The sequence below is a fragment of the Ptychodera flava genome, assembly GCF_041260155.1.
Source record: "Ptychodera flava strain L36383 chromosome 23 unlocalized genomic scaffold, AS_Pfla_20210202 Scaffold_24__1_contigs__length_23054250_pilon, whole genome shotgun sequence".
NCBI lineage: Eukaryota > Metazoa > Hemichordata > Enteropneusta > Ptychoderidae > Ptychodera > Ptychodera flava.
In genome coordinates, this window is record NW_027248278.1 from 16,142,596 (window position 1) to 16,160,827 (window position 18,232).

The 18,232-nt window shown below is 37.4% G+C and overlaps 1 protein-coding gene and 1 long non-coding RNA gene across 2 annotated transcripts in view; both read left to right on the top strand.

Annotated features, from left to right (window-relative positions):
* Nucleotides 1–18,232, top strand: part of LOC139124946 (uncharacterized) — a 477,972-nt gene that overhangs the window by 285,285 nt on the left and 174,455 nt on the right. The gene's annotated exons all lie outside the window — the stretch shown is intronic.
* Nucleotides 5–17,954, top strand: LOC139124579 (LDLR chaperone boca-like). Its single transcript, XM_070690710.1, has 4 exons — nt 5–143; nt 745–961; nt 6,440–6,675; nt 15,988–17,954. Exons 2-4 carry the CDS (start codon nt 761–763, stop codon nt 16,307–16,309), a joined length of 759 nt encoding a protein of 252 aa, XP_070546811.1. The 5' UTR covers nt 5–143; nt 745–760; the 3' UTR covers nt 16,310–17,954.

The following is an 18,232-nucleotide window of genomic DNA, read 5'->3' on the forward strand; positions in this document are numbered from 1 at the left end:
AAATTCCTGACTGACTATTGGTCGGATATCACGACATATTTATGTCAGTTTTGCTGCAGTCTGACACAAAGCTAGCTGTTGGCTCACCTTCCAGAATTATCAGCTGTCTCGTGTGAACTCAGAGAAAGGTCTCTTATGGGCAAGTGGGTGTGGTTCCTATTTGCTCGAATATTTGCATACCAGCATCAATTTTAACGTCAGGACTGCGAATGTTTATATTTTTCAAGGTTAAAGGAATTGCATTTTTCCAATTATGAAGCAGTTTATTGCATAAAGACTTTCATACGAACAAAGGCGTTAATAATTGCGTAAAATTCATGTGGAGACGAATTTTGTACTGCAAATTAGGTACATGGTTATGCTCAACCAAGTGTTAAAACGCGATTAACGATTGGTTAGAGTGTAACATGCGCCATTTTTGTAGCCAATGGTATCGACGTTTTTGTATTACTTTAGATCACGATGTACTCTGCTCAAATTCGAATCACCCTTAAAAAGATAGATCTGTCACTCAGCAACCAGAACGCAGAATTTCATGCTTTAAAGGTCACGAATTTGATGTTCAATGCAGTAAAATGTTATTTTGTTTTATCCCGCTGTAAAAGAATAACACCGCAATGTCTGCGGAAATGTTCATTGCGTCGTGATATCGGAGGAAGCAAGTGTGGATGAATAAAGTTAATACAATGTTGTGAGACGGTCGGAACTATTTCATATGACCTCAGACTTCCGGGTTCATTGCAGATGCTGACTTCTCAACATGGTTGTGTTGACACACAGCTCCGTGTTTTTCCACGTGTTAGTGGCTGTATTCTGTTTCTACCTCCTTGCCATCGACCCTGGCTTCGCTGACGGCGACAAAGAGAAAAAACAACCCGGGCAACCGACAGAAGCGTGGAAAAAGAAAGATGTACGAGATTACAACGACGCCGATGTGCAACGTTTATTCGATCAATGGGAGGTATGTAAGTTTGCAGACGACGTGGGGTTAATTTAAACAGATTTAAAATGTGTTTGACAGTGTCAAGATATCATGATTTCTTTGGTCACATAATTAATTTTAGTACAACATTTAACCCCCTGTTCTTGCCACGGATTACAATTTCTTCAAACCGCCAGCACACAGCAAAGCAATCTGTGACTCTCAAAAGAGGCTGGAAATAAGTTTAGACAATGTGTTACTTTCTGATTGGTTGAATACTGTTGCTGGTTGTTACCAGTGGTATAGAATTGTCATTTTGTTTAGCTTGAGGTGTTGAAACATCTGTTGCCATCTGTCTTGTCTTAATGCCAGTTTAATTCCCAGAGAGTGAAACAATGGCGAGAAATCAAAGCTTTGTCTTTAGTAGAATTAACCACTGTGCATCATCTGGTGTGTATATTGTTTGCTGTACACAGCCCCATCCTCATGTATATTCAACAGACTATGAAATAGTTTCAGCACTTCTGCATTTTTTATGCATGCATGTAACAAGCCTGTGCATTCTAATATTTGGTCTAACAAAATAATATTTTGTACCACAAAGATTTTCTCTTTTGTCTTATAATTGAAGTTACCCCAGTACAGGCAAAAATTACAAGCACTTTCAATGTGAATGAAAATTTCTTCATTTTTGTCCTGCCAACTGAAATGAAAAGGGGCACCAGTAGAAAAACTTACACTCTATATTTTTATATAAACATTTTTGTTGAAATACCATCATCGGACTGCCGTATTAAATAAATCAATCATCGTAAGCAGTCAATACCTGAGTTCTTCATTGAAGACAGCATGAGAGTGAAAACAATAACATGGCTTCCAACAGGCATTAATCCTTTGAGCGCCAAAGTCAATTTTTGTTGCCTTTATAAAATTTACCCCAGTCAATTTTTTTTCTAATTTTTGTGAAAAATGTTGATAAAAAACTGTAGCCAATAAAACATAATGGCCATTTGGTCCAAAAATCATCAAAAAAATTACAGAAAAATTTGCAAAAAATGGGAAAATATTGCTCTAAAATTTTGGTGGGAAGAATAAAAGCACTCACAAGGGAAAATATTGTGACAGTTGTTGACATTTTAACCAAAGATATATTTCTCATCCACGGTTGATTTTGGTTGGTATCAGTTTTTATTTTATACCATTGTTTTCTAAGAAATAGAAAGTCTGATTGTTCAACTCAACAAAAATTCATTAATGCAGCAGTCAATATAATCCCAGAGGGACCGCCACCTCTGGCGATACGGGACAAATGTGGGGGACTTAGTGTTTGCCATGAAACTTTGCCAGAGGGGGTGGGGCAATTGCCTCATACTGATCCCCCTAGTCACTTTAACGGACAAGCACAGAATTTATGAATACCCCACCCATTGAGGTGGGGGAAATTAGGTGGGGATTTTCTTGCCCCAGGGGGTTGGGCATTTGACAAATTTCATGACTAATTTCCAAATCCCCACTACCAGTATGCCTCGCGGTTGGGGTCGACACTGACTGTCTCACTAGCAGTGAGCATAAACAAACTCAGTGCAAGAATTATCAAAATGTTCTTGTGATTAGAAAAGTTCAGGATTTTTATGATATCATGAAAATCTATCATCGGAAAAAAGTAGCCTTTATGCACCATATGGCATGGAATTGAATTACTTAGATCCTGAAGACAATTTTGATCATTTTAACCCTTTCACCCCCAGTTCCCTGTATACAGGTCCAACTTTACCATAGAAAACAATGGATTTGGACAAACCATGATGGTGAAAGGGTTAATGATAGAAGGGCCTGATTTCTTTGTCATGTCACAATACGAAAAGTGCACATCCAACGTATTTCCCAACACTGCTACAAATTACTGCAGTTAGTTAGCTTCATTCAAACTTCAAAATGGATATTGAAAATATTGCTTGGATTTATATGACCAGATCAGAACTAACTTATTGCCCGAGTGCAAAACAGGAGCATTATTTCAAACAAGTGTTGGTTTTGTAATGTTTGCTGTACAACACTTCCTCAGTGCGTCGTTATGCAGTAAACTATGACATCGTATTTCAATAAAGTGACTTGTCAACATTTTATGAAGTTCTACCATACCAACTGTAAACTGTATCAAGCATTGAAAATAAGGTCAAAGTTTCTTTTTCTCAGCCTTGCACATCTCAGTCTGCCAGCCATATCAGCTTTTTTTTGAGTTTGTTGAAAATAAATGAAACTTACAGAATGACAGTACACCATACATGACAGAAATTGTCAGTTTTGCAGTGATCGTCATCTTGCTGTGTGTCAGAATTAATGCTGCATAGAAACAGATTATTTGGTTGTTTTCATGTTTGTTGTAGGAACCTCTTGATTTAAAAACAAACAAACAAACAAACAATAGAAAAACCATATCATAGATTCATGTTTGTGAATGGCATAGTATTATATGGAGAAGAAACCTTAGGCAGGGTTGAAATACCCAGGTACCCAGGTGCATGTTGAATAATCCAGGTGTATGTTGCACCATACATGATCTTGTTACCTTCACACAGGTAAATTTGCCAGAATGATATGTGTGCTGTGTGTATTGACATAAAATCACCATATGTTCATGGCTTTACCTGCAGAAAACGCCCTCATCCTGACTTTGTCTTGAATTTTCATATTTTTGAATGTTTTGTTGAAAATGAAGAGAAAGTTACTTGTGAAATTTGATACCTATGTGGTCCTGCAACTTGACTTATGCATGGCCTGAATCCAGTGAATGCAAAATAGATGCTAGCATAGGATTATTGGGAGGATGACTAGCAGTGTATCCTTTTTTCTGCCAGACAGAATAACTTCCTCCATCAGCCAAGTCAGTAAAAAGTGGTTTTCCACCAAAACTATATGTACTTTTACCCACTTGGCTTTAATCTATGTTTTCAGGGACCTTCAAATGTTCAAGTCTTTGTTAAAATGCACCATATGGGACATGTTGTAATTCACTTGTTTTCATCAATTGGACCTGATTGTTGAAAATGAACTTTGCAAGAGGATAAGGGATTTAGTATAGGATAAAGCCCGAGTACGAGGGCTCTTCTGGTATATAAAGTCCAACCCAACGATAAAATGTCGAGGCCGCAGGCCGAGACATTTTATTGTAGGGTTGGACTTTATATACCAGAAAAGCCCGAGTGCGAGGGTTTTATCCGACTTAAAAACTATCGCCCCTTACAGATAGATTTTCATTTTCAATGTGTTTACTTCAACCGTCCCCTTTGTCAATGTAACATGTTTAGGATATGAATTAAAACTTTTATTTGTGAAATAGCCTTCCAAGGTAATGGAACATCCTATAAATGCCCTAGGGCACATTAGATTATGTTTGTACCACCGCAGATTTTGTGTTGCAGCTGGTTTCCGCTGTGTTACCAAATTTGAATATCAGGGAAAAAAACGTACCAGATGTCTACAGAATATGACATGGTCACTTTTGATTGGACAGTACTTTACTACGGCGCTGTCATTCGTTTCTGGAATTTGGTGACCAAGGCTTTACGAGTAAATAAAACACCCTGAATTGAGCACTCTGATTGGTCAATCAACAGTAGATAGTTTTTGATTATTGATAAACTATTACATACTAGTCAATGTACACATGGTTGGCTCAAAACCAGACATGTGCAGTGTTCAAAAAACAATCGCTACAATTTTATGACCTTTGTAAAAATTAATAGATAGAATCTGTCGAGCAATGTATCATGATAAATGGATTTTGTTTATATTTGGTAACAAAAATAGACGAGCTGTAGTTTTTCGTGGCAACAAAGTAACTTTAATCAAAGCAACAGGTACCCGTATACCAGCAGAAAAAAAAGGTCATATTTTAATGCACTAACTATCTATGACCAAGATATTTCCTCTTGAGACTTTCACAAAGAGTAACCATGGTAGTGGATATTTCACTTGTATCAGCAACTTTAATGCTGAGTCATCACTATTGGTGAACTATCATTCCAGAATTTGCCATTATTACATGTCTCGTATATTGAGTGTCACACACGTCATAGGATTCAATGGTAACTCGTTGATGACGTCACCGGCCACATAGCCAGTTATGATTGTGAGTGAAGGTGGACTCAGACTATTTTCAACTTGCCAATTTTGGGATCTAAAAATGATAAAATTACAAGGGTTTTTTGTAGGAAATCAGGTTTTTAGAAGTTTAGACGTAAATCTCCATTTTTGGTCAGTTTATGAAAATATATTTTCTTGTTCTGCTACACAAATAGAGTCATACTAATATTCAAAGTGTCAACAATCTGCATGGTAATGTTGTTGAGATTACCAAATTGAAAGTCCGGATCAGAATTCCTGTATCGACAATAACATTGCATGCAATGCATTGAGTTTGCAAGACCGATTCTAAATTGCAACATTTTATCAAGTTTATGGAAACAAAGAAAATGTGTTTGTTCTGTAGAAGAAAAATGATGTCAATATCGTTTAAGGTAGTATGCGCCTCGAAAGTGAAAGACTTTTGCTCAAACTTTCCTCAAGGAATCTTTCAACCACTCTCTTTCAAAATCAGGAATAAAAATTGGGGGTCACCGTTTTTGGTACAAGAGAAACAAAGAACCCAAGATTTACCGATATTTGAAATTCAAAATGGCCGCCATTCCAATGTTAAATCTATGGAGAAAAATAAAATTTTCCAATTTCGAAAAACCAAGCCGGTAAAGAGTTTTCTTTTACCAAGAGCTTTCAAATGAACCCCAACAAGTGGTATATCAGAAAAGAATTGTAAAAATTTGAGAGTTCAAATATCTGTCCCTGAGGCACGTTCTACCTTAAAGAGTTTATAGCTATAGTGCGTTTAAGATAGAATACACATTGGAAGTAGACATTGGAAACAGTCTCTGACACACTTGCAATACTGTGTAGGGGCTGATTTTGAAGATTATGGAATAAATAAAGGTTTCGCTGGCTTAATCCTTTGAGCGCCAAAGTCTATTTTTGTCCCCGTTATAAAATAAACCCCTGTCAATTTTTCTCAGATTTTCGCCAAAATTTTGAGAAAAACCTCTAGCCAATGAAATGTGATGGCTTTTTGGTCAAAAATTATCAAAAAAATCACAGAAAATTTCATAAAAATTGGTAAAATGTTGCACTAAAATTTTGGCGGGAAATAATTACAGCGCTTAAAGGGTTAATTGTGAATATTGAAAATTTAATTTTCCCTCGAGGAGTTAATACAGGGATAGCTGCCATTTTAGATTTCAAATATCTATAAATATTGGGTTATTTATTTCTCTAGTACTAAATTTTTCACAGTAAGCCCTGATTTTTGTTCTTTATTTTGAGAGGAAATGGGTGAAAATTTTCTTTAGAACAGAAAGTTTGAGGAAAAGTTTAAAATCATCCAATTTTGAGGTGTGTATTACCTTACCTTAACTCTTCCTGTAGAGCACTTTTCCATCATATTAGTAATATTTATTTTTTTCACAGGAAGGTGAAGATGATCCTGACCCTGATGACCTGCCAGAGCACAAGAGACCAATCCCAAACTTGGATCTGAATAAACTTGACCCCAGTAAGCCAGAAGAAATGATACAAATGACCAAGAAAGGGAAAACTTTGATGATGTTTGCAACGGTCTCTGGAAACCCAACCAGAAAAGAGACTGAAGAAATTACCGTGATGTGGCAGTCTATGTTATTCAATGCACACTATGAACTTACAAGGTAAGACAAACTTTAAGGTGATATATGCCTCGAAAGTGAAAGACTTTGCCCAAACTTTCCTCAATGAATCTTTCAACCATTTTCTTTCAAAATTAAGAATAAAAATGGGGGTCATTATGCAAATTTTGGTTGTAGGGAAACAATTTGCCAAGATTTACCGATATTTGAAATTCAAAATGGCCGCCATCCCTGTATTAACTCTATGGAGAAAAATAAAATTTTCAATTTTCGAAAACTAAGACTGTAAAAAGTTTTCTTTCACTTAGAACTTTAAAATAAACCCCCACAAGTGCTAGATCAGAATAGAATTGTAAAAGTTTGAACATTCAAATTTCTGTCCCCAAGGCGTGTTTTACCTTAAGAAAGTTTTATACATCTGTCATAGAGAAATAGAGGATTTTGCGTGCTCCAAAAATGCTGTGTTCAAACGTGTGTGCAATTGATTGTTTCCAGACACCCCATGCATATATCAGGTTTCTGTGCATGCTAGCAAATTTAGACAGTTTCAAGCAACCCAACTGGATGAGTGTCAGGATTTGTCTCATACCCTGGATACGGATTCGTAGGCCATCAGGCTTGGATTGTCGAGTTCAGGTCGTGCTCCATGCAGGTGTTCAAAATCTGTAGAAAAGTTGTTGTGACCTTGTATGAGAACATGTCACAACCCCATTGCGAGACAGTGCCAGTGCACCATGCTTGGGTATTTTGCACAAGACCTTGCAGTGTGTTCTGTAGCCATCCCTGCAAAAGCATCTAGCAAGTGCAGGGATGGCAAAATGCCCAAGTGCAAAAACCTTAAGTATGACGCACTTGTAGTCTCGCCTTAGGGTTCTGTAATTATCACATATGTTTCAACAGAAAATACAAAAAAGTGATGCCCAGTAGGACACACTTCAACATCCTAAGTTCGACAGAATAATATATCAAGTTAACGTTATTGCAATCAAGTTTGAGGTATGATGATGTCATTGATTTCTCATTGGCTGCTTATGCCACAGCCAGGTTCTGATTGGGTAAAGTATTATTTACATGTTTACGGGTCAAAGGCAAGAGTACTTGTGGAAAGTACTTTGAGTGCAAAAGTCAATTTTTGTCGCCTTTTTCTTACCTGGGTCAATTTTTGTCTAATTTTTTCAACAAATTTTGCTAAAAAACTGTAGCCAATAAAATGTGATATCCATTTGGCAAAAAAATTATCAAAAAGTTACAGAAAAATTCATAAAAATTGATAAAATGTTACACCAAAATTTTAGCGGGAAAAAATACAGCACTGAAAGGGTTAAGTTCCTGCATGTGGCAACCCCAACATCAGAAATTATTCACAGCTGTCCATCAGACAGTCAACTGTAAAAATTCACTTGTCCCCAGGCAGGCAGTTATATGGTAGTTTTCTACTCCGCTGAAATTCCCATTTTCAAGTATGTTTTGTTACAAAGCTTTTGTTTTGTTACTGGAGCTCGGTGGTGACAACAATAAAAATAATATTGTTACACCTCACACATTATCCAGGTACTGTGATTGACTGAGCCTCACTCACGTGATATAGAAAAAAAAGTGATAGAACATGGCTTAGGTGATATAGCCCTGTCGCGTGCGCTGATATAGCCCGCTACCACATTCTGAAATACCACGCATCCTTTCTGTGCGTACAGCATCATCGCGTACATTTGATGGTATTTTCTGTAAAGCAATAGCTTTTGAAATGACACAAGAAATTAGCTTGACCTGAAGTAGACGACATTTAGTACATTAAACGAGAAAAGCTTTAACAACACTGTCTTCGATTTTAGACGTTAATTTAAGTTGATCTTCAACTTCATGTAGCATTGCGATCGAGCAACAAATAGAACATTTCACTGTGGCGAGTCTCGATCGACACTTGACTGCATTCTAAGCAAAGTTTCGAAAACAAAAGTGTTTGTTCGGTGTAATAAAATTAATAACACACGCTAGCAAGGGCAAGATCAAGATTTGTTGTCGGGCTGGTGGTCATGACGGTAATATAGATGATACCCTTGTCTTCGGCTCGGGCATCATCAATATTACCGTCATGAGCACCATCCCTTGGGCGGGCAGCAAATTGTGATCTCGCCCTTGCTGGCGTGTGTTATTATTTAATTATTGACACCAACAATTGCTTTCCCTGTGCAATAAAATGTGTGCAAGCCTACAGAGATCAAGTAATGACGATGGTATAATCTAATTCATTGTTTTTCAATGAGCTGGTGGGACCTTTGGTTAGGACAATAAAAAATAGCGTCAATGACACTGTAGCTCCCATCCTGGACTATTTGTGTTTGTTCTCTGGTCAGATATTTGAACATGTGTGAAAGGGATAAAGTGCATGAAGTGAAAATACTTAAATGTAATGTACTGAAGACAGTGAAATATGTTTAATGTATTTATTCAGAATATAAAATGGAAAAAATACAGAATTAGATATATCGAATACTGTGATACAACCATTGACTCAACAAGTCATTTACAATGACATAGTCCCCACTTGTAATAGGAGTATTAGTCTTGATGGGGCAGGAAAATGTGGTCATTAAGAAGTATCACTGGAGTGTATATGTTGAGATCTATGGGCACATAGGTCTATGTCGTTGTTCCCAATTTGAAACACATGAGGCATGTCTAAGTTATGGTTCTAAATCGGGAAAAAAGATCAGACCTCTAGCAGTATTGGCCAGCCAAGAAATACATATGCGCATTATAAATGAGGTACAAGATGTGACATCTTAAGGTCTAATATCCTATCAAAATTGGAGGGTATAGAACTTGTGGTTACTGAAATATGCATACATATGTATAATCAAGGTCAAAGGTCATCGAGGTCACATGACATTTTGAAAAAAAAAATTATATTGCTAATTAATCCCTATATGCCAAAAAATCAGATCTCTAGCTCTATTCGCTTGCCCAGAATTAGATGTGTACATAATTAATGAGGTAAAGCGTGTGTTGTCATAAGGTCTCCCATCCTACTAAATACAAAGGACATAGCACTTGTGGTTACTTATTTATTGACATAAACATATATTTTAGGTAAAAGGTCATCGAGGTCACATGACATTTGGTCAAAAAATTTCTCTCCTATAGTTATCCCTGTATACCAAAAATCAGACATCCAGCTCAATTGGCTTGCTCAGAATGAGATATGTGCATAATTATTGAGGTACAGTATGTGGTGTCATAAGGTGTCCAATCATACCAAATATGAAGGGTGTAGCACTTGTGGTTACTGAGTTATGAAAAAATATGTATATTTGAGGCCAAAGGTCACCGAGGTCACGTGACATTTTGTCAAAAAAAATTGTATTGCTACGTTATCCCTATATACCAAAAATCAGACCTCTAGCTCTATTGGCTCGCTCAAAATTAGATATGCGCATAATTAATGAGGTACAATATGTGGCGTCATAAGGTGTCCCATCATACCATACATGAAGGGTGTAGCACTTGTGGTTACTGAGTTATAGACAGATATGTATATTTGAGGTCAAAGGTCACCGAGGTCACATGACATTTTGTCAAAAAAATTGTATTGCTAAGTTATCCCTATATACCAAAAATCAGACATCTAGCTCTAGCTCTATTGGCTCGCTCAAAATTAGATATGTGCATAATAATGAGGTACAATATATGGCGTCATAAGGTGTCCCATCATACCATACATGAAGGGTGTAGCACTTGTGGTTACTGAGTTATGGACAAATATGTATATTTGAGGTCAAAGGTCACGAGGTCACATGACATTTTGTCAAAAAAATTGTATTGCTAAGTTATCCATATATACCGAAAATCAGACCTCTAGCTCTTTTAGCTCGCTCAAAATTAGATATGTGCACAATTAATGAGGTACAATATGTGGCGTCATGAGGTGTCCAATCATACCATACATGAAGGGTGTAGCACTTGTGGTTACTGAGTTATGGACAAATATGTATATTTGAGGTCAAAGGTCACCGAGGTCACGTGACATTTTGTCAAAAAAATTGTATTGCTAAGTTATCCCTATATACCGAAAATCAGACCTCTAGCTCTTTTGGCTCGCTCAAAATTAGATATGTGCATAATTAATGAGGTACAATATGTGGCGTCATGAGGTGTCCAATCATACCATACATGAAGGGTGTAGCACTTGTGGTTACTGAGTTACAGACAGATATGTATATTTGAGGTCAAAGGTCACCGAGGTCACATGACATTTTGTCAAAAAAATTGTATTGCTAAGTTATCCCTTTATACCAAAAATCAGACCTCTAGCTCTATTGGCTCGCTCAAAATTAGATATGTGCATAATAAATGAGGTACAATATGTGGCGTCATAAGGTGTCCCATCATACCATACATGACAGCTTGAGCGGAGATACCCCTATTTGCATATTTATATTAGAATTTCGTTCAAATAGTAGTGATGAGGGCGCTGTTCTACTTGACGTTAGTGTGATTTTTCCTGTTTTTTGGGGGGCAATTTCAGCCCATTTTTTCCCAACAAACGATGTCAGAGACGTTTCTATGGTCATATAAAGCAGTTAAGTTTGTGCCTATGAATTTTTATCAACTTCTACGGCTTACTTTTGGTGCTATGTGTGTATTGTCGATCTATGGCTCGCTAAACATAGGCCTACTTTTGGGCTGCCGCAACTACATGCACAGCTGATTCTTGTGAATATTTTTACATAGTTAGACAGTCTAATCATTATTAAGCCCCCTAACTTAGTTTTATTCTTGTTCATGCCCTGCAAATCACTGCTTTGGCCTCGTAGGTCGTACACCGTCCCGCCATCAGAAGACAAGATGGCCGCTTAAAGTGAGGAACGTGTTGCACTCCGCTGACGCCTTGCTCACGTTTACAAATTGTTTAGGCCCAAAGATTGCACAATATCACATATTTTACTGTTGTCAATCCAACTTATGTTATATTTATATTTGATGCTTGGGTTACAATTTCGCGGTAGTCCTCGTAGGCATTGGCTACCAATATTCCATTGGGTAACCCGGAGAAGTCGGGCAGTTGCGAACTCGGCCATCGCCAGCGCCGATGGTGCCGACCACTCGGCCAGTGCAGTGGGACTCGGCCAGGAGAAGTCTGCCACTCGCAACAAAGCAATATGATTGCATACGCAATCTCTTCACAGTTGAATATGCCAAACAATTTTAACTTTTTACTACCATAGTTTTTGTTATTTTGTCGGTTTAATACTACCGGGTACTACGAACATTCAGAAAACACTCAAAGTCGAAGAGCTCCCACGTCCACCCTGCAAAACATGTACGGTCTGCCTCCGTGTTTCTGCAGATCGCGCGCGTACCGTATTAAAGTTCAGGCAAACATTATGCCATTTCTTCAGTAAAATTCATGGCTTGATGACTCTTAACTAAGTTGCTTCGCCATCTCCTATGACTTTTTAACGAACTTCAAGTGTAACTATGACGAAGACTGCAAAACTCGCTACCACGATCGCGATACACCGCCATCTTTAATTTTACCCAATGTGTGTATATCATACGTGCGTTGAACTGTGATCTGTGAAGTTTGCAAACATTACGCTCATCTTATGAATGACATTTAGATTGCTTTCGTATATAACTTATGTGAGACTTCAAAAAAGAAACACTAATATGGAGCATATATTCTAATAGGGTGCATACTGTACTGGCCGACTTCTCTTGTATTCATTCGGTCATTGTCAACTGTCAGTGTCTGTCTGTTTGGAGTCGATGCAGGATGTGGTGGTCACATTCCCACGCCTGATTTTACTGACCCCTCAGCCTTTCAAGATAATAATATCGTTGTAAGAGTGGATTTGAGTGACCGTGATTTGTCACAGTTTTCCTTTTCACTGGTAACGGGTAGTATATCACTGTTCAGTTACCATGTTTCAACTCGTCAATGTTGACTGAAGTCCGATAGCATAAAGGCGAGTTTCAGTGCCATAGCATTGTACGCTGTACACGCGTACACTGGGCTGTACGATCGGTCTTGTAGGGTAACACTAACAGCGCATACATGGCATCATGAAATCATGCCGCAAATATAGGCGCACTGTCAGAAATTCACGAAACTTGTCACAAGCGTTGTTCAATAGCAAGTGGTTTGACACAACAAGTATTATTTTTGTTCAAGACCTGTATCAGTGTGTTTCGGGTCACAGTCTAAAAATAGCACACAGCTGAGAGGTATAAACCATCATTGCAACGTACGAATTCAGTTGTCAATTATCATTAGTATTTATTTCTATCATGCATAGATACGATGAAATTACTCTCAAAAGTGTACATTACCTCATAGCATGTTCAATTTCGCATTAAATAATCATATTTGTGAGCTTTCGAGCCCATTTTCACGACCAAGTCGCTCGAACGACGTGTATTCCGACATATTGCTTGTTTACATTCCGAACGAGGCTCTGCAGCCTATTGAATTATGCAAATTTCTATACGTCCGCTCAAGCTGCATGAAGGGTGTAGCACTTGTGGTTACTGAGTTATGGACAAATATGTATATTTGAGGTCAAAGGTCACCGAGGTCACGTGACATTTTGTCAAAAAAAATTGTATTCCTAAGTTATCCCTATATACCGAAAATCAGACCTCTAGCTCTTTTGGCTCGCTCAAAATTAGATATGTGCATAATTAATGAGGTACAATATGTGGCGTCATGAGGTGTACAATCATACCATACATGAAGGGTGTAGCACTTGTGGTTACTGAGTTACAGACAGATATGTATATTTGAGGTCAAAGGTCACCGAGGTCACATGACATTTTGTCAAAAAAATTGTTTGCTAAGTTATCCCTATATACCAAAAATCAGACATCTAGCTCTATTGGCTCGCTCAAAATTAGATATGCGCATAATAAATAAGGTACAATATGTGGCGTCATAAGGTGTCCCATCATACCATACATGAAGGTGTAGCACTTGTGGTTACTGAGTTATGGACAAATATGTATATTTGAGGTCAAAGGTCACCGAGGTCACGTGACATTTTGTCAAAAAAATTGTATTGCTAAGTTATCCCTATATACCGAAAATCAGACCTCTAGCTCTTTAGCTCGCTCAAAATTAGATATGCACATAATTAATGAGGTACAATATGTGGCATCATAAGATGTCCCATCATACCATACATGAAGGCTGTAGCACTTGTGGTTACTGAGTTATGGACAAATATGTATATTTGAGGTCAAAGGTCACCAAGGTCACGTGACATTTTGTCAAAAAAATTGTTTTGCTAAGTTATCCCTATATACCAAAAATCAGACCTCTAGCTCTATTGGCTCGCTCAAAATTAGATATGTGCATAATTAATGAGGTACAATATGTGGCGTCATAGGGTGTCCCATCATACCATATATGAAGGGTGGTAGCACTTGTGGTTACTGAGTTATGGACAAATATGTATATTTGAGATCAAAGGTCATCAAGGTCACATGACATTTTGTCAAAATATCCGAGATATCTGCGTGAACGGATGGACTCACGGATGGACGAACAGACGGACATGACCCAATCTATAAGCCCACTGGACTTCATCCATGGGGACTAAAAATTGTGTCACTGCATCATCCTTTTTGCAATATGAATACGATGAGAAACTAAATTTTTATTTTTTGTGGCCTTATACATGGGAGTCTATGGAGATCTGCCTTATACATGGGAGTCTGTGGACGTGTAAACTAAAAATATGCAAATTTCACCACGATTTGCCCAAATTTGGGAAAGGTCACTCCTATGCACTTCCATACCAAGTTTCAAATCAATCGGACTTGTGGTTTCAGAGAAGAAGATTTTTTGACCAAAAATGGGAGAAAATTACAAAAAAATTCATGAAAAATAGCAAGTCCAAGATACTGACCCAAGATGTGCACAATCATTTCATGTCAGCCCAAAGTACTTACATGCTAATTTTTCATGTAATCTGCTCAGTGGTTATTGAGTTTTTTCAATTTGACTGTTTTTACATTTTTTCACTTAATTTGCATATTTTTGGCAATGACAACTTCATTTGAACAAAATCTCATCTACAGCCCATCATCCATGTATACACCAAATATCAAGATGAAATGTACAGCGGTTTTGGAGTTTTTGATGTTGACGGACAGACATACAGACATACAGACACACAGACATACAGACATACAGACATACATACATACAGACATTTCCCTAGCCTATAAGAATAGCTTCCATTGCCATATATACATATGGCTATGGGAGCTAAAAATGATAATAATGTAAATACAGCTAGAGTTACTAGCGCTGTGATTTGCATACCATTAACAAAACTCAATGGAAAGACTCAACGTAAATTGAAGATATCACAAAAATTCTGCAAAATATGGACGAGGACATTAATACTGTTTATCGCCTGCACAGCAGAAGGCATTAAGCAACATTAATGCTTGAGTGCATATTTGCAGCAGTTAGGGACCGTCTCAGATTGTGGCATGAGTTCAAAACACAAAATTCATTCCTTTATGGGTGAGACAGTTTGACCTCCATTCAGCTAGTGAGCTTTACTTTCCCACTTTGATTTTGAGACCCTAGGTTCTCTTTACATTGTATGTAAAAATAAACAAAAACTGCACGCTCCTACCAACAAAGTCTACAGTAACTTGTTTCCAACTCGTTCATGTCATGCTATTGTGTTTACTCCCAAACACAATTTACCAACACTAACATTGTATCCTAATCATTTCATTCATCAAATTTATAAACTTTAGAAAAGATAAAAAGTGTCACTTTGGAAATTTTCTAAATGTGTGCCTGATTTAACCACACATGCGGATGTTTGTCAACAAAATAGCCCTGAATATTACAGTCTTCCTGAAGCACATACTTCTCAGCGAAAGCGTTGGAAAAACACCACATATATCAGACATCAACGTTTCACACTTTTGAGCTTTCATCTAGGGGGAGGGATTTTTGATCCAAAAGAAGGGATTTCTTTTCTCGAACTAATGTCACAATCTGAGACGTTCCCTTTGTGGTAACTTTAGCTCTTTACATCTTACATGACACTAGACTGAAAGATCCGTCGCTAGATGATTCTCTCTAAACTCCCTCATATGGGGAACATAGAGAGCGCCCTCAACCGACTGCTCTTTCAGTCTACCGCGATATGAGCAATGCATAATGGGATATTCTAATTTGCTCATGCAGGCACCTCTACAGAGTTGACCTGCTTCGATGCGTAATCGATATATTTTTGAAAAATTCCCTACATAAGTTGAAGTGTCATCAACCCTGCTTCTGTTGAGACATCCAACTTTGATGAATTTGTGTTCCTCGTGTTTCAGGTACGTCATCGCCGACGACAGGATTATCCTAGTGCTGACGGACGGAAGCAAAGCGTTTGAAATAAAAAACTTCCTAGTGGAACAGGAACGCTGCGAGGAAGTCTCCTTTGAAAATCAAAACTTTCCCGGCGCCGCTCAGATTGCACGTCTGAAAGCGCAAGGAGTTGATCCCGACAAGAAAGAAGAAAAAGATAAAACAGACAAAAGTAAAAAAACTAAGAAGAAAGATAAAAAAGACAAGGACAAGAAGAAATCTGAAAAGAAAGTTTCTGAAAATGATACGTCTAAAAATGAGGAAAATAAGGTCAAAACAGAACTATGATTGCGGCAAAAGAAACAAATATTTTTTGTTTCAAAAGAAAAATTTCTGCTTATGTGCTGGTAATTGTTTATCGTAATATTTTTAATGAGTAATAATGTACCCCCTCCAGGTATGAAAGTGATCTTTGCAAAACATGATGTACGAGGAAAAACCGAGTACATTATATACATTGTGGAGTGCAAAGTTCGTTTGAGTCCATCATGGGGCCGGGAGGGGGTACATTATTGCTATTATTTTATAGTTTTGGCAATGCCAGTGAATTTGTAGATGTAGAAAATATCTGGGGCCACAATGCTGGATAATTAGATACATTATCAGTAATAATTTATGTATTCATTGGTATTGACAAACCTTTAATATAATTGCCAATAAGTTGTTCTTTCTGTTTTTCATTTTTTACTGTCCTGGAAAACTACTTTTCATCAGTTTATTTCTTTTGTACATTTAGTATTCACATATATCTATGACGTATTATATTTTCAATGTAAACACCTTTATAAACCCCCCTACCCCCAACCCCCCTTCTACCAGTTTATAGTTCAGGGGAATAAGGGCAAATAATGGGTTCACAATGAAGGTTTGTGAAGAGAGAGGTGTACCTACACTGGTCATTCTGACTCATGAGGGCGTCCTACTCTTAGAAGCAGAATCCCTACAGTGAAATTCCAGTTCAACGCTGTGGCCCAGGTTTTGCAAAGTTCGTCAAGTTGCCTGTGGTCAGTGTCCTGAAATATACTAAAAGTATCCTGAAATGCACATATTACTGTGAAATGTTACATGAGTTACACATTATGAAAGAAAAAGTTTGGAAAAAGTTTGACAATGAGTATGTGGCAAACACTGCCTTGATTTGAAGTCTAAGTTATGAGCAGCTTCAACTGAGAATTGTTTACCCTTTCATAACTGTTTCTATGTGCATGGGTCCACACTCACCATTGTAAACAATAGATTTGGATCAAACCATTTTTATTAGAGGGCGAAATGAATGATCGTGAAATAGTCATGTGGCTTACTGAAATTGTAAGTCATTTTCTTTTGACAATGTAAATTTGGACTGTGGATAATTCAAATGATGACAGAAGGACAGGAAATTGTAGTATTTGTATCACTGCTGGCAATTGGCTTTGTTGTACTCTTTTATACACAGGTGTGTAAAGTTGGGTAATTTAATGATTATCAAGCTAAGATTTGCATTCCCTCAACACAATCTGTAAAACTAGAGGCAAGATTATACCTTGAATTAGGTACCAGAGCTGATTGTTGTGGCGTCTGAAAATCTTCTATAATTTAAACTAAATTTTTCAGTTTTTTTAGCCATGGGAAGAGATATTCAGGTTGAACACAGGACATTTTGCCATAATTTTCCCCGAGTTGAATGAGAAACTTTTTTTTTTAACAGCTGGAACACAAAGACTGGAAAATTCATCGAAGGGTACAGCTACCGTCATGTAGCTTTAGATGAATTACAAACAGTATTGAAATACAGAAAGCCATACACTTGGGACATGACTTAAATTTTTATATGTGGAAAACTTTATATATAGTTTCTTTGAGCTCGGCTTAAACATTAGCGCTTTTATTTGTATTATGCTGGGAAACGCTCTTTTCTACTGAGGTGGGTAATAAAAAAGTGACTTTATTGTCATTTTGTGGTCGCCTTGGTCTAATTCCTTACAACCTGTCTTCGTAATGCACTTGAACTTTTGGCACTATCTCCCTATGAAAACAAGTGTGCCTCTAATTCTAAAGTTCAAACTAGAACCTGTAGGTTTATGAGCCCAGTTTACCTCAGTTAAAATGCATGATTTCAATTGACCCACAGATTTTAAAACCATCAACTTGTAAGTTTTCGTTATTCTTGAACTTCAACTGAACATCCAACTTTCATTGACGATGAAGAGAAGCCAAGTTTAAATTTCACTT

Coding starts and splice junctions, on each gene's coding strand:
- LOC139124579 (XM_070690710.1), top strand. CDS start 761: ATGGTTGTGTTGACACACAGCTCCGTGTTTTTCCACGTGTTAGTGGCT. Junction 962..6,439: donor GTTTATTCGATCAATGGGAG/GTATGTAAGTTT, acceptor TTTTTTTCACAG/GAAGGTGAAGATGATCCTGA. Junction 6,676..15,987: donor GCACACTATGAACTTACAAG/GTAAGACAAACT, acceptor CTCGTGTTTCAG/GTACGTCATCGCCGACGACA.